At 32.8% G+C, this 22,060-nt stretch overlaps 1 protein-coding gene across 2 annotated transcripts in view; it reads left to right on the top strand.

Annotated features, from left to right (window-relative positions):
* The window catches only part of Cd2ap (CD2 associated protein), a 97,157-nt gene that overhangs the window by 27,474 nt on the left and 47,623 nt on the right, over positions 1–22,060 (top strand). For both annotated transcript variants that reach the window (XM_013355819.4, XM_005318598.5), the window contains exon 3: positions 15,935–16,088. In XM_013355819.4, the coding sequence (XP_013211273.2) occupies positions 15,935–16,088 (154 nt within the window). The remainder of the gene's footprint in view (positions 1–15,934; positions 16,089–22,060) is intronic.

Raw genomic sequence — 22,060 nt, 5'->3', positions numbered from 1 at the left:
CTTGGAGCACATGAGCTTTTGGAGAACATTTCAGATCCAAATTGTAACACTGTGTTTTTAAAAAATAAATAATAATTTGTATCTGGGTGGCATTTAGCCTATAATAGTCTTGTGATGTAGGGAAGATAATAATCTCATTTTAAATATGGTTACATTCAGAATGAAAGTTAAATGATTTGTCTACTGTTGGATAGCTAATGACATCCAGCATCTTAACAACAACAATACAACAACAACAACAAAATAAATAAGATTAAGGAGAAAGCTTTAAATTATAATTTACTACCCACTTTAAACTTTCCTAAATGCATGTGTTATTTTATAAATATATAATTGTGGAATGGACAGTAGAACTAGTCTCCCTATTATTATTTCAGGTAGTTTTACTGAAGAATAGTGATAGTCATATTTGGCTTAGAAGATGAATGGAAAGATCAAATCATTTTTGTGGCCTATTGTGAAAAATTTTAAATACTATAAATTTGTTTTGTGCTGGGTACAGTAGCATACAGCTGTAATCCCAGCAGCTTGGAGGGTAAGGCAGGAGGATCACAAATTCACAGCCAGCCTCAGCAATGGTGAGGTGCTGGGCAATTCAGTGAGACCCTGTCTCTAAATCAAATACAAAATAGGGCTGGGGATGTGGCTCAGTTGATTAAGTGCCCCTGAGTTCAATTCCCAGTACCCTTCATCCCCACCTCAAAATTTTGTTTTATGATGAACATGTCCAATTCATTGCCCTTTTGCAATGTTAGTTTTTCTTCTAATTTTAAAGGTATTTCACAATAAGTATAGGACAAGGATCCATGAACTTAATGTATGGAATATTATTATTTTTGTCATTTTTGCTTCAGTGTTACTTTGTAATAAAGAGAACATTACAGATAAAGTTGATTTCTCATTATTTTCCTCTTTAGAAACACCTGTATTCTGAAATTGTTTTATATATCCATGCAGTTTATGGTTTTATACCTATTTGCCTGTGCACAAACAATATTTTATGTGATTTATATATTTATGTAATTATTGTTGATGTGCAACTTTTCTTAATATTTGTGGTTTTGATATGGATATGTAATATAATTATTTCTACTACAGTGGGTTTTATATCACTAGTTAGCTCATAGTGATTAGTAGAGCATGATAGGATAGGGAAAAGTGGCGTTAAAATAATTTCTAAGTAAGAAGAACAGTAATAAAGATTGTAGAATTCAGATTTTATCAAGAAAAGGCAAGATTCTCAGCTTGGGTGCTTGGGGATCATTAAGCATAACCCACCCATCCAGCCTATTTGTCTGCCTTTCTTATCATATCTTTCTAAGTGATCATTGTACCTGGGCATTTTCTTCAAAGTTACACAGTCTTGGCATTGTGAAACTTTTAAATCTTGCCACTCACCTCTGCTCTTCTCTACATTGAGTGTTCACAAGCTAACCTTCCCACTTAATGGATTTTTTGCTCCTGAATAATCCTTTATGTATGACTACTTGAGCAGTCTAAGTTATTGTCCATCTTCTGAGTTTCAATTATTGTTACTTATTACATTTTTAGTGCTGAGGTTCCAAAGTTCTATAATTTGCCCAAAGTCACACTGGTAAGTACTTAGTACTTAGCTTTATTATAGACAAATGTCAGATTTTTTTTAAAGATGAGAAATGTATTTTTGCTATTTGCTGGTTATTAGAGAAATATGATCATTTTGTAATATCCTTTATGCTTTTGCAGTTGTAAGGACAAAGTGATATGAAATTCTTCAGTAGCACCAATATAGTTGAAAAATATTAAAATTCCAAATTTAAATTTCTTTCAGAAAGGCACATAACGTAAGGAGATATCGAAGACTAAAGATGGAATAGAAATATGTGAAAAAAAGTCAAAATAATAATATAAGTACAAAAAGAATCAGGGTTTGAACTGCACAGTTATTTGTAGATAACTTTGTAGAATGTTTCATTTATGGCCTTCTACTAACCCCACTCCTAGAAATTCTCCTCAAAAACAAGTTTTTATTATACAAGTTGAGGAAATTAGAATCAGAATAGGTGAGTGTATATTGTGATACTAAAATTAGTGCCACATGTGGAATAATAATATAAATGACAGTGATGGAATAATAGAATGAGAGTATGATCTTTTCATGCTGTTTTTTGTGATATAGCTAGCCAAAACTCTGGGCAGCTTTTCATGTGTTAGCACAACCTCCTGGAGCTACTTCAGTCTTGTGGCAATTTCTTACCAAGTTGTACTTCTTTGATAAAGTAGGGCAAGATAGCATGAAGAATTAGATTCCAATTTTAAGTGCTTCCCTGTGGAAGTGGTATATTACTTTTCTTTGTATTTCATTGGCTGGAGCAATGGTATAGTCTTTGATCTTGTGTTCCATCAAGAGGGGCAAGAAAATATGATCTTATTATGTGTCCAGAATGACAGTAGAATTAGAAACACTAGGTGAGCACTAGTAATGTCTACTGTACCAGATACATGCATTAATTGATATTCATGAAGTCTTCAACATTAGTGCTATGTAATAAAGTTGATGTTTTCTTTATTTTATTGCCTCAGGTTAAGAGAATATCTTAGAATGTTTAGAATAAGGTAGTGATATTGGAACAAAAAGTGTTTATATATAGAAAAGAGTGTTAATATAGAGAAGATACCAATAATCTGATTTAAAAAATAGACATTTCTCAAAAGAAGTCATAACAGATAGCCAGAGCTATTTGAAAAAAATGCTCAGTATCACTAATCAGCACAGATATACAAATCAAGGCTGTTATCAATAAGACCAAGATAACAAGTGATGGCAAGAATGTAGGTGGGAGTATAAATTTCTATAGCCAAACAATATGGAGATTACTCAAAAAGTTAAAAATAGAACTACTAGCAATCCCACCACTGGATATGTATCCAGAAGATGTAAAGTTAGTATGTTAAAGAGACATCCACATTCCCTTTCTCCCTCCCTCCCCCCCCCCTTCTCTTTCTCTTTCTCTCTCTGTTCTTGAGATTGAATCCAGGGGCACTTAACTACTGAACCACATCCCTAGTTCTTTTTTATATAAAATTTTAGAGACAAGAGTCTCACTGAATTGCTTAGGTCCTCACTAAGATGCTGAGGATGACTTTGAACTTCTGCCTCATTCTCCTGAGCTGCTGAGGTTATAGGCCTGCGCCACTATACCTGGCACATTCCCGTTTTCATTAGAGCATTTTTCAACATAGCCAAGAAATGGAGACAACCTTAGTATCCATCAACTGACAAATGAAGGAAGTGTGGTGTCTATGCTCAATGGATTATTATTTAGCTACAAAGAAGAATGAAATGCTATCATTTGTGACAACATGGATAGAATTATAGATTACTATATAAATTAGAGTAAGCCAGGTACTTAATAAGTACTGTATGATCTCACTTTTTTTGAGACAGGGTCTTACTAAGTTGCTGAGGCTGGCCTCCTGCCTCTTGAGTTGCTAGGATTACAGGCAGGTGCCACCATGCCTGGCAACATAGAAGGTTTAATATAACCTAACCGAGCAATTGGGTGGTTGGAGGCATTTAATAAATGTTTGTGGATTCTGTTAACTGATGAGTTTCATATAAAGGAGTACATAGTCATGTAAGGAGGTTGGGGAGGAACAATATTTTAAGGAGGTTGGGGAGGAACAATACTTTAGAAGGTGCATTTAGTAGTTAAATTTACAATTATTGAAGCATAAAAATATATAGAGAAAGCAGAAAAATGTCAGTGAAATAAGATATTAAAAGAGAAGGTTAACAATATTTTTTGATTTTTTTTTAAAAAAATTTTTAGTTATACATGGACACAATAACTTTATTTTGTTCATTTATTTTATGTGGTGCTGAGGATTGAACCCAGTGTCACACATGTGCGAGGCAAGTGCTCTGCCACTGAGCCACAACCAATGGCAGCCCTAACAGAGTCTTTATATACTTAAAGAATATTAAGAGAGTATTTGTGGATTTTTTTTTTTTTTTTTTTGGTACCAGGGATTAAACTCAGGGGTACTTAACCACTAAGCTATATCCCCAGCCCTTTTGTATTTTATTTAGAGACAGGGTCTCGCTGAGTTGCATAGCACTTTGCTAAGTTGTTGAGGCTGGCTTCCAACTCTCAATACTCCTGCCTCAGCCTCCCTAGCTGCTGGGATTACAAGAGTGCCCCATTGCAAACCCCAGCTTGGAAGAGGTTTTAATCTGTGAATGTGAAGCAACTTTCTTATGAGGTTTGTACTGATTCTCAAGGTGGTGTGGTTTTCTATATTATCAGTTTTGTTATATTTATTTTGATACTTTAAAAAATAAGTGAATATGATCACAGAATATGTCTCAGGCGCTGGTAAGTGAATTACTGTTATATTTTTACATTTAAAATGAAATTTTGATTTCTTTTGAAGACTTTCTAACTTTGAAAAGTATTGTAGATTTTTGACATAATAAGGAAGAAGGGAACAAAAATTATTCACACTTACGTATTTCAGAAAAGAGATAAAAATAATTTGGATTTATTTTCTTGGTTTTAAACTAAGTTTCTAGCTTTTTTATTGGAAAAAAGATAAATCATTGATTCCACATTTTTATTTTTTTTAATTAGGCAGTTTAAAAACTTGTAATTAAAAATGTTTAGCTGCCATTTTTTTCTAGATCCATGTTAAATGCCAAAGTAGACATCAGACCTTCATATGTACTTAAAATGTTTTAAAAGAGTCACTTATAAGGAAAAATTAAGTAGCACTATGAGGAATAAGAAGATGTATATAGCTACTTTAGGAGGGACTTGTTGATTTTTTTTTTCTTTAAATTGTCACATTATTTTTCTAGAAGAATATTGATTTTGTTTTTAAACTTGTTCGTATTTTACTGTTTCTATGAGAAGAAATATTATTCTAATGAAGGAAATGACACCTTGATTTTATATGGCTTTTTTTGGTACCCATGATTGACCCCAGAGTTACTCAACAACTGAGCTTCATCCCCACACACATTTTTTTTTTTTTTTTAATATTTTGTTTTGAGACAGGGCCTCCCTAAATTGCTGAGACTGGATTTGAATTTGTGATCCTCCTGCCTCAGTCTCCTGAGCTGCTGGGATTACAGGCATATGCCACTGTGCCCAGCAATATATGATTTTTTTTTTGCTTGGTTGGAAATTAATATATGACTTTTATATTTAAATTTTTTTATTTTATGAAAATAGTTCTTTTGAATACACGTTAATTATATTTTTAAGTGTTAAAAGATGAGTGACTTTAATAGAACAATTCAGGAAAGTAGCTTCATAGCAGTTTAATTAGAGAACATTTGGCATTTATTTTACTTTTATTAATTGGTGACAGATTAATAGAGTAAAAACTCTGCAGATATCAGAGTATTAAATGGAAGATAATGTAGTATACTTACTAACTGGAAATTATAAAAAGATATCAATTAGCTTGACTAAAGTAATCATTTCACTATGCATATATATATCAAAACATGTTGTATACTTTAAGTATAATATATACAGTTCTTGTTTTAAAAGATGCTTGATTGCCATTCATGCAGAACATGTTACTTAAGTAGGAAACAAACATTTATTAAAAAAGCAAAAAATAAAATTGATAGATGGACTGCCAAAGTTGTATATAGTTATTTATGAAAAATCAGTTAAAGCATTAATTTTAATCACTGACTAAAAATAATTTGTTTCATGACTTAAGTTATTTTAGATGATATTCTAAATCCAATATGGACTGTGTTCAGTGAATTAGAGAAATAATTTATACAGGTAATGCTTGAGAAAATGTATAAAGATTTAGATTTGGTAAGATCACACAATTAATACATGTTGAACCAAAATTTAAGTAAGCATAAAATTTTCCCGAGAAGTGCATTGCTTCTTCAAGACCTTCTACTAGCCTTCTTCCTCATTAGAAATTTGCATAGATCCCTATGCATGGTGGTACATTGTAATCCCAGTGACCTTGGTTGGAATTTGAGGCTGGAGGATTGCAAATTCAAGGACAGCTGAAGCAACTTAATAAAACCCTGTCTCAGAATTAAAAAGCAAAAAAAATGGACTGGGTATATAGCTCTGTGGTAAAGTGAACTTTATTTCAGGTCCCCAGTACCACAAAAAAGTGAAATGAAATTTGATAGCTTTAAAGACTGTTTTCTTTAGAAAATCTTTTAAAATCAATTATTTGTACCCTTCCTCTCCTTTACATACTATTTTTCCACACCATAAATAGAAATTCAACACATTTATGTATATAAGTCATGATAATGTTTGATTGAGATTTAATTTAGAAAGTTAAATTCAAACTTTTTCCCTTAAAAAGTTAGTAAATTTTGTTTCTGCTCAGTTATTTTAAATTGGTTACTATTGTAGAATAATTTAACTAGGTTCCATCAGGAAAGCTTGAGTTTTAGAAGCTGGGCTTCTGAGATATCTCCTGCTCTTGCTTTTTGGACCAGCACTAATTGCCCACTTTTCACCGTTATGTATAATCTCAAGGAGAGTAGCATCTTTAAGAGAGGATCTATTACAGTCTTGATGTCTTTTCAGTCAGAAGAAATTGTAAATATTCTCGCCTTCATTCCCTGAAGTTCTTAGTAAAACCTCTTTATCCTAGGACTGAAATTGTGAATAACATTTTTTAAAATTAGCTAGTATGAAAAACGTGACTAGTGTAAAATAATGGAGTATTTTCAAACCATTGCAATCAGTGAAATATGCCTGAAAGAACATGGGTAAAAGAGTTCTTTATGTGTTTTTCCCTCTATATTTCATGTGGCTCTCATTAACATTCTTGAGATAGAAAAAGCGAAGGAGTAGGATGCCATTGACAATGAATTTATATAACTTTCTCCTCCCTCTTTCCCTACTTTTGCTTTTCCAAATGGAGGAGGGGCAGTATAGATAGGGAGTCCCTTTGTCCAAAGTGTAGAGACAACAATTATGCAGTAAAAAGCGTATTTAGAGAAGTTTAGAAACTTTCAAAATAGTCCTTCCCTATTACATTTTCCATTATTGTTTTCCTTGCTGATTTATATGCAAGAAATCAATACATATAATATGAAGATACGTATGTTAAGGAACATCTTTTTCTGTTCATTTTATTTTGGACTTAAAGGATCCCCCCCTCCCCCGCCCCCATGTGTGACTATACTGTTTAATCATAAAAGGAAAATCAACTTTTGGATCATTCCTTAATATGTATAATCACTTACATGGCAAAACAACAACAAATGGTAATAATAACTTTAGGGATGGGGCAGACCATTTTGTTAAGCTAGAATCCTAAATCAGTCATTTCTAGACTAGCTTTTAAAAATGTGTGCCTAAAGTTAATTCAGTCAAACTAAAACAGTAGGCATGCACCAAAAAAACATTTTTTTTAAGAGAGAGAGAAAAAAATTTTTTTAATATTTATTTTTTAGTTTTCGGTGGACACAACATCTTTATTTTTATATGGTGCTGAGGATTGAACTCAGCGCCTTGTGTATGCCAGGTGAGCGCATTACCACTTGAGCCACATCCCCAGCCCCCAAATAAACCTTTAATCCTACAATTTTTTCTTATTTCTTAATAAATTTTTCTTATTTAATATCATTTTTCATCTCTTCTAATTATGCTTTTGTAAAGTAGGAGGTACTAGTTCATATAACATTTCTGGAAATGCAGACTGTTAAGTTAAATGTAAGTATATTTTTAGATTTTTATTAGCTTAAGCAGAGCTATTACTCTGTTAGAAATTTGGTGATTAAATAACCTCTTTCATTTGAGAAATAAAAAGAAGTTCTTGTCTTTTCATCTAATTTTTAGTTTTTTGGGGGATTCTGTGGAATACAAGTTAATTTCTTTCTGTTTTCAAATCATGATAATGTATTAGCCATGATCAAATAACCAAATTATTATGTAGATATATTATAATGTGAGTTTTTTTGATTATCTTTTTATCTGTTTTTGGTTAGTACAATCAAAGTTAAATATCTTTGATTACCTTAATAGATGAAGAATAGCTGTATTGTACCTCCCTATTAATTTGCTTATATTTCTCATTCACCTCCAGGTTGCTACTTCCTACTAGTCAACATAATACTTTTTTTTTTTTTTTCTTTTTGATGGTGCTGAGGATTGAACCCAGGGCCAACATAATACTGCATAGAGATTATCCGTATCATATATTTTCTTGGCCACTTTTGTGTTGACATTACATGTTTTGCAGGAGGTTTTGGAGAATGAGATTCAGTGTTTTTCAGAATTTGTTTTGTCCATACATGATTGCTTTCTAAGGGAAGATACTTTTTTTTTTTTTTTAATTGGAATTTCTGGAACCATTTTCAAAGTTTAGAAAGAAAGTAAAGTTAGTAGCAAAAAATACTTTATTGGTAGAATGTATTTTATGTATTGGCTGTTTAGATAAAAGGACAGAGGAAGGATGAAGCACAGTGGAAGTTTTTACTACTCTAGCACTTAGTAAAATTATTGTTGAAGATGATGGCCAGAGAGTCTGGGGATACTGCATGTCCATAAACTAGGGAGCAATGTAGGTTGGTAAGAATGAATATATATATTCATACATATATATATGTATCTAGCAGTGTAAAGAATGATATTGGGGAGGAGGGGTTCTGGAAGAGGAGGTGATGGACCCCAACACAAACCTCGCCCTGTTTATGGTTTTGCTTAAAGTCTGAGGTCACTCGGTGCATATGATACCATCTTAGTTGGCATTATATGTTTGCAAGGCTGTAAATCTGTTTTTTCTATTCAGTGTTCATTATATTATTAATTTGCTTCCCCCCTTGTCTTGTGTCTTTTGTCTTCAGAAGAATTATTATGTCTAGTATTCATGGATATGGTTGTCTGAAAATATGAGGGTTCCTAGAATGGTTCTAGATCTTGAGCAAAGAATTAATATATTCACATGGTAAATTTTTATTAAAGATAACACAGATATCTAAGTTTATATAGCTAGTGAACAGAATAGAACCAAGATTTGTACCTAGGTTATCTGTCTTCAGAAACTATACTTTGTCTTGTTTGTTTAAAGTAGAGTTATTTACTTTTCTAAAGGAACAGAATTTGAACACCAAGCCAAGTGCTTCGTCTCCTGTACTGCAAAGCACCTATAGCTGTTAGAGATGTGACTTTATTAATTAAAATTTTAAAAAAAATTTTCTTCCTTTTTTGCTGTACTGGGAATTGAACCCAGAGGTGCTTGGGTGCTTTATCATTGAGCAAAACCCTAGCTCCCTTAAAAAAAATACTGTTTTGAGACAAGGTCTCTCAGTGTTATTCAGGCTGGTCTTGAACTTAATCCTCCTGCCTTAGCTTCCTGAGAAGGTGGGATTATAGGCATCTGTCAACTTTATATTATTTTTAAAAATGTAGGTAGCTTATGAGACATAGTAGAAGCCAAAATGAGCACTCTTTGGAATGTTGAGGTTCTAATTACCAGTCTTTATGTAGATTGTATGTTTTTTTTTAGTTTGGAAAATACTTAGTGCAGTCTGAAAACCTTGAAGTTAACACATGTGATATATGACTTGCTTTTTTTGTTTGGTCTTACTTTGTTTTGTTTTTCTGATACTGGGGATTGAACACAAGTCCTCACATATTAACTGAACACTTTAAACTGTCATAAAGCCCTTTTTTTTCAAAACCTTCACAGGTTTTGAACTTGGGATCCTCCTGCACCAGGAGGATCTTCCTGCACCAGCCTCCCATCTAGCTGGAATTACAGGCGAGCACCACTGTGCCCAATTGTGTGTTACTCGCAAATCAGAGTACTTTGTCTTGAGTACACTACTAATCAGAATGAATCAGTGTACCTTGTGGAATACTGTGTGTGTATCTTCTATGATTTATACTTATTTTTCGCAATTTGCTATCCATTTAACTGTTAACTAAAAGAACTCTTTTCCTGATTAGAAAGTAATATGCATTGTTTATAAGCATCAAACAGTTCTGAGCAATATAAAGTCAAAATCATTAGAAACCCTACAAGCTAGATAATGGAGAAATGTGTGAAACTGTACTACATTCATTGAAGAAATGTGCCGGTTTTTGCTGCTCATAGGCTGTTGGTATTCTGTCCTTACTTCCCATGGACAAGCAAAGTACAGGGTTGAGATAAGTATACAAAGAACTATACTAAATTTATTCAGTGTGAGAGACCAGAGGGCAAACATGAACATGTACAAACTTTTTTCTCTTGTCTTTATTCCCTAAGCAATAAAATACAACTACTTCCATGTCATATTGTTTTAGGTATTATAAATAATGTAGCACTCATTTAAAGTACATGGGAAGATGTGTGTAGGTTATGGGCAAATATATCATTTTATGTAAGGGACTTGAGTATCTGTAGATTTCTGTGTGCTGGGAGGGGGCATGCTGGTTCTAGAACTAATCCTCCATAGATATCAAGGGATGATTGTAACATTAGTTTTTTAAAAGTAGTTTCCTATTAATAGCTCTTCAAGCTCTTAGTTTATTATAAACAACATGTTCTCAAACTCAATCCATATATACATATAATATTCATCCTAAGGTACTTGTCATTTTATTCTTATAGGATCAATCCCTGGAAATAGATTTGTTATTCCATACACATTACAGTTTTTGATTAGTTTTGCCTTTAAGCAGGTCTGACATTACTTTTAAAGTTTTTAATTTTGTAAAGGTAAATATCATAAAAATTTTTATTATATTCTCAGTCTTCATTTATTTATTTCCATTTCCTTTTGGAATTATCTGCTCAAGGAGTTTGCTCATAAAAAGATAATTTATTGATTTTATGGAGAATTTCTTGAAATAATAAACCTGTTGATACTTTTATATTGTGATTTTTTTCCAGCTTCTTTACTGTTTATCTTTGCCATCCAAATGTTTGATTCACCATTATATCACTTAATGATGGCGACACATTCTAAAACATTTGTCTTTTGATTATTTTGTTGTTGTGAAAATATCATAAAAGTTTTACTCATATGAACCTTGATAGTATAGCTTATAACATATTAGGCTATATGGTATATGTTATTCCTAGGGCCATGACAAACAAAATAACATAATTAACATTTAATAATTAAGCATGAGAAAAAATGATGCTATTAGGTGACACTGTTTTGATGAGATGAGGTTGTTTCTTGTGTAACATGACATAGTTTTACAACAAATTTTTTTTGTCAGTAGGGGTACACTAAAATATTGATTAAAAACTAATGATAAAAGTATGATAAAATATAGTATGTTAAATGCATAATCAATTTACTAATGTAACCATTTATCATCATTATTGAGTATATGAACTATACTTAATTATGTACTATATATAATGTATACTGTATAGTGTATATATGTATACTGTATATAATTTTATGTGCTATACTTTTATACGATTGGGAGTGCATTTGGTTTGTCACCACAAACACATGAGAAATGTGTTGTGATATCATGTTAATTGCAGTGTCACTAGGCAACAGAGATTTTTTAGCTCTGTTATATGGAAGCCATAATCTTATAGTGATCTTATGAAGACTACCATAATAGGTAGTCTGTCCTTGACAGAAATGTTATGCATCATTTATAACATGACATAGTTTTACAACAAACTTTTTTTTTACTTTCTAGTTAGAGCTGTCAAAATTTTCTTTCCTGTTTCTTGTTTTTTGTCATGCTTGTGAAGTCATAACATCAATTTTTTTGCTCCTAAGGTATGAAGAAATGGTCACTCATATTTTCTCTTAGTACTGTTATTTTTGTATAACTCTGTCTTTGGACTATTTGGAATTTACTTTGGTATAAGAGATCCAGCTTAGTTTTTTCCATATATTAGTTCTCCCAATATCATTTAATAAAGAATTTGTCTTTACTGATTTCAAATGGTTCCTTTATATAAAGAATTCTGTATTTGGTTGGGTCCGTTTTTGAGTCAGAGTGTTATACAACTGTCTCATTGCTTTCTGATTTTACAATTTGTAAATAGTGGTTCATTTATTAACTCTTTCAGTGCTTATTAGAGACTTTATTCTAGGCACTGGAAATATAATAAAACAAAATCTCTTTTATCCTCGAACTCACATTTAGTGATGTGTCTGTTGAATTTTTAACCACAAAAGGGGTCAGAAGTTTGGAGATAAAGTCTCTTAGAGACAGAAGTAAAGCTTGACTCCATTGGGTGTATGTGTGTATGTGTTTGTGTGTGTGTTGACTGAAATAGATAATCAAGGAGGAAATATCCCAGGAAATAGAAATAGAACAGGGATTCTTCATGTGCTTATGTGTAGATATGTGTCTATGAGGTTTACTGCCCATAATAATATGTTCTGATAGAAACAAAATTAAAGCAAAAATTAAGTTTCTTGGTTTAAAATTTCTTGTTTTCTTCTTTCACATTTGTTCTGCTTTCTTTTTGTATTCCTTTCCTTCTTTTTAATAGCCTCTATGTTTTAGAGTAGTTTTAGGTTACAGAAGAACTCCACAAAGAATTCTCATATGTTCCCTAACTCCACACATACGTGGGCCTCCCTAATTATTGCTTTTTTTTTTTTTTTAAACATACAGTAAACCTACACTGACTCATTATTATCACCTGAAGTCCATAGTGGGGGTTCATTCTTCTTGTCATATTATAGTATAATGATATGTATCTACCATTGTAGAATCATACAGAATAATTTTCATTGGTCATAAAATCCCCTGTTCCTACTCATTCATTTCTGTTTCCCTCCAGTGGCAGCCATTGACTACACTTTTTAGAACATCAGATAGTTGGAATTTTACAGAATATGGTCGTCTCAGAATAGCTTCTTTCACATAGTAGTATGTGTTTAGGGTTTGTCCAAGTCTTTTCATGTCTGGGTAGCTCATTTCTTTATATCTCTGATTAATGTTCTATTGTCTGTATGTACCACTGTCTTGTTTATGCATTCACTACTCAAGAACATCTTGTTTATTTCCAAATTTTGGCAGTTATGAACAAAGTTGCTAAAAACATCCTTAGTGTAGACCTGTTTTCAAATTCATTTGGGTAAATAATGAAGAATGCAGTTGCTGTATTGCATAGTTAAGAGTATGTTTATTAGATGAGAAACTGTCAACTATCTTCCAAAGCAACTATACATTTTGATTTCCCAGCAGTGAATGAAAGTTTCTGTTACTTCCTATCCTTGCTGTCATTTGATGTCGTCAGTATATTGGATTTTGGCCATTCTTATAGGTGTGTATTGGCATCTCATTGTTTTGTTTGCAGTTTGCAAAAGGCATATGATGTTTAGTGTCTTTTCATATGCTTATTTATTTACTTATATGTCTTTCATAGTTTTTTATGTCTTTTTATAGAGCCATTTGTTTGCATCTTGTATGCATTTTTTAATCAGGAATTTTTTGTTGAGTTGTTTGTATATTTAGGATAACAGTTCTTTATCAGATATTTTTTTTAAAGTGTTTTCTCTCAATTTGTGGCTTATTTTTCTCTTTTTCTTTTTCTTTTTTTTTTAAAGAGAGAGTGAGAGAGGAGACAGAGAGAGAGAAAGAGAATTTTAATATTTATTTTTTAGTTATCGGTGGATACAACATCTTTGTTTTGTATGTGGTGCTGAGGATTGAACCTGCCAGGCGAGCACACTACCGTTTGAGCCACATCCCCAGCCCCTTTTCTCATTTTCTTGATACACTTTTTCTAAGTGAATGGTGACATATTTGAGGAGTTGCCCAAGTCAGGCACTGGGGTATCATCTTTTTTACTCTTTTTCCATAGTTTACATCTGATTCATTTTGAAGATTATGCCTCTTGAATATGTTCTGAGTCACGTTACTCAGCTTTTTGTCTGTGACAAAATCTCATAAGAACAATATGAAGGAGGAAAAGTTTAATCAGGTTCTTGGCTTCAGAGATCTCAGTCCATGGTCAGTTGAATCTATTTCTCAGGGTCTGAGGTGAGGCAGAACATCACAGAAGAAGTTCATGGCAGAGGGAAGCTGCTCAGCAAATGGCAATACAAAGCTGGGGGTGGTGGGTGGTGGGGGTAAGAAGAAGAAAGGGAGCAGGAAACAGAGAGGTAGAGGAACCAGGGATAAGATAGGAGCCAAGGCCACACCCTAATGACCTTCTTCTTCCATCCATGCCTTGCCTGCTTGCAGTTATCACCTGGTAATTCATTTAAATTATTGATCCATCAAATGGATTAATACACTGATGATGTTACAGTGCTCATAATCTTAATAATTTTATCACTGAACATTCATTCCTGCATTGTCTAACACAAGAGCTTTTCAGGGGATACTTAATATCTAAACCATAACAACTCTGGTAATACACACTTTTCACTTCTGAACCTTGATGTATTGCCTAACATGAACTCTTTGGGGAACTTTTAAAATCCAAACATGAATCTTTCAAATTTCTCTGTTACTGTCATAATTTGCTTCATATTCAGCTATCACCTGGTATAGTTGCTTTTAGAGTTGTCCCCGTGTAACTCATTCTTTCATGCTGCATAGAATAATCTTTTTTTTTCCTTTTAAAATTCTGTTGACAGTATTCCATCATTTTTATAGTTCCAGTTCCCTACCATGAGATTCTTTATCTGTCTTCTGCTGGCTTTAGTATTCTTAACTTTTACATGCTTAATTTATTATAGCATGTGTACCTCCCTGAACTCTTGCCACCTTTCCCTTTCCTTCCCTTCCCTTCTCTTCCCTGGTTCAGCTAAACTTAGTGTGTTCTTCATTCCTTGGAGGGTCTGTGTTCTTTTTTGCTCTCTGAGCTGCTTGTACACTGTTCTTTCCTGTTAGAATACTCTTCCTTCTCTCTGTCCTCTGCCCGCTGCCCTATTCCTTGTTCTCACTTATTCTTTCTGTCTCAGTAGAGATGTCAGCTTCTCTGTGAAGTAATCCTGATTTGTCTTACCATCATTTGTAATAGTATATCTGCTTTATGCCTCTACCACACTGTCTAATTTATTGTATCATAGCTTTGTTTTGTATTTTGGTTAAAAAGGATTCTCTAATTCTTTCAGGTATTTTGTTTATTATTGGCCTTTTGTTTTTGTGTTTAAATTTAGAGCCAGTTTATTAAATTGTTAAAATATTTGATTATTTATTCGAGTTGCTTTGCGTAGTTTTATCAATTTTAGGGGAGAATTGATGTCTTTTAAGATACTGAGTTTTTAGTCACTGAACATAGCATAACTTCTTTTTTTTTCTTTTTTGTTTTCTTTCATGTCTTCCAGTAAATTTTCATATTGCTTTCCATGACAGTTCACATATATATTGTACCTGTGACTTTAAACAGGAGCCATTAAAGTAAACCCCACAGGACAAAAATCTTCGTACCATCTGTTTTTATAAGGCCCATGATATAAGAATGCTAAGAATTTTATAATTGATTGGAAAAAAATAAAATGAATATTATATGAAATGTAAAGAGTATATGAAAATTAATTTATGTGCATACATTTAGTTTTACTAGAATATTTCTGTGTTCATTTATTTCAGTATATTACAGCATTTGTAGTAATACATACAAAATTAATTTTTCCCAGAGATTATATGACCTGCAAATCACAGGTGTTTTATAGAAAAAGATTGCTCATCCCTGACTTAGAGTTTTTGTTTGTCTTATTGTTGGTATATTTCAAGATTTCTTTCTGTTTTAGGATGAAGGTGGTGGGGGGTAGAGTTTTTTAGCTTCCTTTTCCTTTACTGGTATCTCTAATTTTGATAAGACAATTCACAGTGAGTCTATTTTATAGTTTTTTTTTTTTTTATAGGTTTAATTGTACCTGAGCAGAGCAAAAGGTTGAAAACTATTGACATCTTCATTTATGTAGTGGTCGTTATAGATATGTTTTGCTATTTTGTATTTGTGAGTTTAAATAAAATGTGTCTTAATTTCCTTTTTTGGATATCCCCTTTTGTAGGAAATTAAACGAGACACAGATTCCAAGGATGACAATTTGCCCATCAAACGGGAAAGGCATGGAAATGTAGCAAGTCTTGTGCAACGAATAAGTACCTATGGACTTCCAGCTGGAGGAATTCAGCCACATCCACAAACCAAAAATATCAAGAAGAGTATGTAAATAATTCCTTTCTTGATTAATTACATCAAAAGAGGAGGATATTTCATAACCGTTGATAAATTCAGAAAAATTGGTTTAACCTTCTGCAGCCAGCTAGAGTAACTTTTAACTTATTATCATGGATTTTTGTCCCTTTTTTTTTCTTCTTGGTATTGAAGATGGAACCCATGTGTACTTTACCACTGAGCTACATCTCTAGTCTTTTTTTATTGTTTATTGTTTTGAGACAGGGTCTCCATAAGTTGCTGAGATGCTAAGTTGCTAAGAGTCTCATTATCAAGTCTGACTTTGAACTTGTGATCCTCCTGCTTCACCCTCTGAGTCTCTGAGATTACATGTCTGCTGCAACCATACCTGGAAAAGTTTTTTCTTCTGGATGCTGATAATGATAATAAAGATTTTCTAAGATTCTAAGTGTCTAAATTAAGTAAAATATGTAGTATCTTCTTGAGCGGCTTTATTTATTTATTTATTTATTTAGAGAGAAAGAATTTTAATATTTATTTTTTAGTTTTCGGCTTACACAACATCTTTGTATGTGGTGCTGAGGATCGAACCCCGGCTGCACACATGCCAGGCGAGGGCGCTACCGCTTGAGCCACATCCTCAGCCCCTCTTGAGCGGCTTTAAACTTTTATGGTCTAAGTATTTTAAAATTTTTATTCCTAAAGAAGCAAATTCTTGGGGCTGGGTTTGTGGCTCAGTGGTAGAGTGCTCGCCTAGCATGCATGAGGCACTGGGTTCGATCCTCAGCCCCACATAAATGTAAAATAAAGATAACGTGTCCACTTAAACCTAAAAAAAAAAAAAAAATTTAAAAACAAATAAATAAACGTCTTTAAAAAAAAAGAATTCTTAAGGATTCAGCCATATGATAAGTGGCTGAATCACTGTTTCCTAATGTTTGATAATTTTCTTTGCTTACTGGAGAAGGAAATCTGTTAAAAAGCTTTGACTGATCAAGTGAGTTTAAATGCTGGAATAAAACCTAAAGGTATATCTTCGAGGGCCAAATTGAACCAAAAAGTGAGTCAGAAGTCCTTTTGCTCCTGTCTCTGAAGTTTTAGCATTCAGTCTTAGCTTCATTGTGGGATATGCTTTTCATTTTAGCATTTGATGGAAAGATTAAAAACAGTTTTCTTCAGTGAGATGTAGTTTCATAGTTGAAGACTTTTATTTGAGTTAATATTTAGATATGTTTTAGAATTATTAATATTTAGGCCTGAAATACATAACCATTATTGATGCCATCTGTTTGAAAATTAAGGATTTTTTGTTTTTATAGAGAAAGAATAAAGAAAGTAAACATCCTTCAGAGTGAAGTTTCACACACTTGGTTTTTATTTATTTATTTTTAGTTATTGATGAACCTTTTTAAAATTTATTTTTATACATGTGGTGCTGAGAATTAAACCCAGTGCCTCACATGTGCTAGGCAAGCGCTGTTAACACTGAGCTACAACCCCAAACCCACACACATTTGGTTTTGTTTTTCAAAAATGACAAAAAACTTTAAAAAAAAGTATTATAAGAATTTTAAAAAGTGTTTTCTGAAACTTTTTGATTACTATGTACTATTCAGTACATAGTATGAATGCCTAAATATCTGTGGGTATATTACCATGAGAAGTAGTGTTATTCTAGGCAGTTAAATCTGCCAAATAAGGTGGGTATGGATCATGATTCAGAATTTAAAGTCTGTTAGGGGCAAACTTCAAGTTACTATAACATAGGGATGATGGTAATAATTATCTCATAGAATTTTAATATTAACATGTTAAGTAATTATTATAAGTGCTTGGTAAATGTTTGTAGTTATTGTTTTATGCTTTAAAGAACTATTAGAATTTTAGATTAGAATTTAACATGTAACATGCAGTGATCCATTGTATGCTACATGCTGTAGTAGAAATAGAAATGGTTTAGAAATGGGGATATCAGAAGTGAGTATTTTAGTTTTGCCTCATTTTAGCCCTATGGTGTTTAACAGATTATTTAACTTCTTAGTTTTGTTTTCTCATTGGTTAAGTAATGAAAAGTTTTTATGTGTTGTTGTATGGAAGATGTTTATGAAAGACTTTAAATAGTGCAGATACATACTATAAGGACATGAAATGTTTCTACCTTTGCTGTACCTCCTTTAACCTCATTTTAGTTAATATTAATAGCTTTACTTATAAAATATTGATTTAAAAATTCTTTTACCATTAATTTCTTTGTAGCTCTGAAAAGCTGTATGGATGTTTTTATGATAAGAAAATGGTTATTTTAAAAATTTGACTTAAGTTCATTCATCTTTTTTGACAATTTGCTTTTGTATTTGTTTTTTTCCCCTTTTGTGTTTAGCACAGGTTCTGATCCATTTTTAAAATTAATAATTGATCAATATATATATGGGTAGACACTGTGCAATTTATAATGTGAAAAATCCAAAATTCCTTTAATTATCTGCCAATTAAATCAATGGTTGAATTCAGTATACTGGCAACTCAAGAGTGAACCCATAATGCAAATATGAAATTATGTGAAAAAAACTTTAAACCGCTCACGTTTAATAGTAATAATAGGAGCTATGTAGGTGTTTACTATTCATTGTGACATGTTTTCTTTGAAAAATGAAAAATTCCTTTGCAAATTATTCTACAAGCTAATCTAAAACTCATACCTAGTATGGAAGGAAAAATACAAGTCTTGTTTAAAATATGACTAGGTTCCAAGTTAATTGACACTCCTGGGGTTGGGACTCACTCAAAATACTCTAATTATCTAAAGTCCAGTTTTAAGAGATAATGAGACATAAGAAAAAGAAGCAAACCATATATCTTAAAAAGGTCTAAAATTATCAGAAAAAATAGATTTTCTTCTTTTAAGAGAAGCCTTAGGAAAATCAATTTTTCTTTTCAATAATATAGATAATCTCCCCTTGTCTAAGAAATGCTAAATAAATTGAATCCTTTAATCCTTGATGCTAAGCCCATACCTGATATGCTACCTAGTTGGGAGTCCGAGGCAGGAGAATCACAATTTCCAGGCCAGCTTGGGTAATTTAGCAAGACCTTATCTCAAAATAAGAAAAGGCTGAGCATGTATATAGCTTAATGGTAGACCACTGCTAGGTTTGATCCCTACTTTCTCAAAACAACAAAAATCCATTAATGAATACATTTTTGTCTGCTCGCTGCTAGAACTTGCAGAACTATTTAGAGATGGAAAGCTCCTGAAGTATGACTAGGTTCCAAGTTAATTGACTTGGAACTATTTTCTTCAAATTATTGCTTAAAAAATTACCTGACTGAATGAAAGGTTACCTTTAAAAAATTCTGCTATGAAGTCTAGGTCAGTTACAAAATTGTTGTCATTGTTTACTTTCTTTAGTTTTTGTTTCTTATAACACATGGAATAATAAATCAGATGTAAATTATTAATTTTTTTAGGAAGAAGGGAAAACTTATGGAGTTTTAACTATTTAGAGACTCAATTCATTCTAGTTGATTGTGATGTCTGTTTTACATATGGTTGATTGTATGTAATATGTTTCTTTTGAGGTGGGGGTTTGGTTAGACTTTTTTTTTCCTTCTTGATAAATAATTTCATAGATCTATAGAATGTAAGAGAATAAAATAACTCTAATGGTTATCCAGTTCATCTCTCTTGTTCTCGTACCCTCTCTCCCTTTCTGTCTTTAAATGGCTTAGGAAACTGATTTCTAAAGAATTTAGGTGAATTAAAAATATTGTGTCAACTTTATCTTCTGATTTTCAAACCAATGATATTCTGTTGTAGGGTCACAGCCCCACCCCTCTCGCTCTCTATGTTTGTAGTACTGTGAATTGAATCCAGTGCCTTGTGCTTGCTGGACAAACGCTCTATCATTTGATATACATCCCAGCCACTCCTACTCCTCCCACCTCGCTTCTTTTTTTGAGACTGGGTCTCACTAATTTGCCCAGGCTAGTTTCCAACTTGTGATTTCTCTGCTTTAGACTCTTCCATATTTTCTCCAGGTCAGACCTGTTCATTCCTTTAGTTTTTGGAATTTTTTTTTTTTTTTTTTTAAAGAGAGAGAAGAGAGAGAGAGAGAATTTTTTAATATTTCTTTTTCAGTTTTTGGCGGACATAACATCTTTATTTTATTTTTATGTGGTGCTGAGGATTGAACCCAGTGCCCCACACATGCCAGGCGAACACATTACCGCTTGAGCCACATCCCCAGCCCAGGAATATTTGTTGTTTGCACTAAATATTTTACCATCTGCAGGTACGTCACTAATTGTTGAGGTCTTTAAGTGTATATTTAAATTGTTAAGATAAATATTGTCAGAATTGTGGGTGATAGATTGCTGATGGAATGTAGTCACTTGGAATATTATTATTATTTTTTAAAATATTTATTTATTTTTAGTTGTAGTTGGACACAATACCTTTATTTCACTTACTTATTTTTATGTGGTGCTGAGGATCGAACCCAGGACCCTGCATGTGCGAGGCGAGCACTCTACCACTGAGCCACAACCCCAGCCCCTAACACTTGGAATATTATTAATTGGCACTGATACCATATGGTTAGGTGCTTGTTGATTAATTCATTCAAAAAGATTTATTGGATACTACTCTGGGTTGAATGATAGTCCCCTCCAAAATTCAGGTTGAAACTTAATTTCTATTGTTGTGGTTTTAAGAGGTGGGCCTTTTGGAAAATGATTAATTCATAAGGGGTCTGCCTTCATGAATTAATTAATGCTTTATAAAAGGTCCAGAGGGAAGTAGTTTTGGTCCTTTTATTGCCTTTCCATTTTTTGCAAAGTTGAGGATTGTGTAACAAGAGGGCCCTCATCAGACATGAAACTTTCTGGCACTTTGATTTTGGACTTCTCAGCCTCTAGAATTGTGAGAAAAAATTTCTACCCTTTATTTCACTGTTCTCAGGTATTTTGTAATAGTTACATTGTTAGGAGATGTCCATTACTAACAATGCCCATTACTCTTATTTAGCCTCTAGAGTAGAGGAGGATACTCAAAAGAAATAAGTTCAGTGTGATAGCCTGAAAAGAAAAAAGGTGAATTTTCAATCACAGGTAGGTTGCAGAATCCAATAGGATAAAGTACATGAAACTACAGAAGTGCAAAGAAGAGTACATAATTCATAAAGATGGGTGGAGGTTAGTGTTTCATAGCTGAGAACTGAAGATGAAGACAGAGTGAGGTTTATGGATGAAAGTAATTGGTTCTTGGCAAGAAAAGCATTTAAATATTAGAAGGAATATGATATGCTATTTTCCAGAAATTAAGGATGAGCATGTTGGTCAGCTTTCTTGTTTCTGTGACCAAAAGACCAAACAAGAACAACTTAGAGGAGTAAAGATTTCTTTTGGCTCCTGGGTTCAGAGCTCTGAGCCTGAGATGAGGCATAGCATCAAGGCATGATAGAGGAAAGCTGCTCAGTTTATGGCATCCTCCAAAGAGAAAAAAAAAAGGAACATGGAACAAAATAAAGTGCCAAGGACATGCTTTTAGTGACCTAATTCCTCCAATCATGCACCATTGATATTATTATCCATTAAATGGATTAATCCACTAAATGAATCTATTAAATGGATTAGCCCAGTAATGAGATTAGAGCATCATGATCTAATCATTTCCTTTAAAGCCTCAACTCTGGACATTGCTGCATTACCTTCATTACATGAGCTTTTAGAGAGGACATTTCAGATCTGTGTTGAAACAGTCAGGATAACTGGATCACTGAGTGGAAGACTAAGTGACTCAGTTAAAGTACTTATTTGAATTTATTCTTCTAGGGTTGCCATAACAAAATACCACAAACTAGCTGACTTAAATAGTAGAAATTTTGTAACATTTTTGAAGATTTGAAAGTCTAAGATCAGAGTACCCCTGGGGTTGGTTTTTGGTGATTGTCTCTCCACCTGGCGTGTAGAGGTCACCTTCTTACTGTTTTTTCACATG

This window comes from Ictidomys tridecemlineatus, chromosome 8, assembly GCF_052094955.1.
Source record: "Ictidomys tridecemlineatus isolate mIctTri1 chromosome 8, mIctTri1.hap1, whole genome shotgun sequence".
In the NCBI taxonomy this organism is placed as follows: domain Eukaryota; kingdom Metazoa; phylum Chordata; class Mammalia; order Rodentia; family Sciuridae; genus Ictidomys; species Ictidomys tridecemlineatus.
The sequence above is the reverse complement of the archived record's forward strand: the minus strand, read 5'-3'. Positions and strand labels throughout refer to the sequence as shown.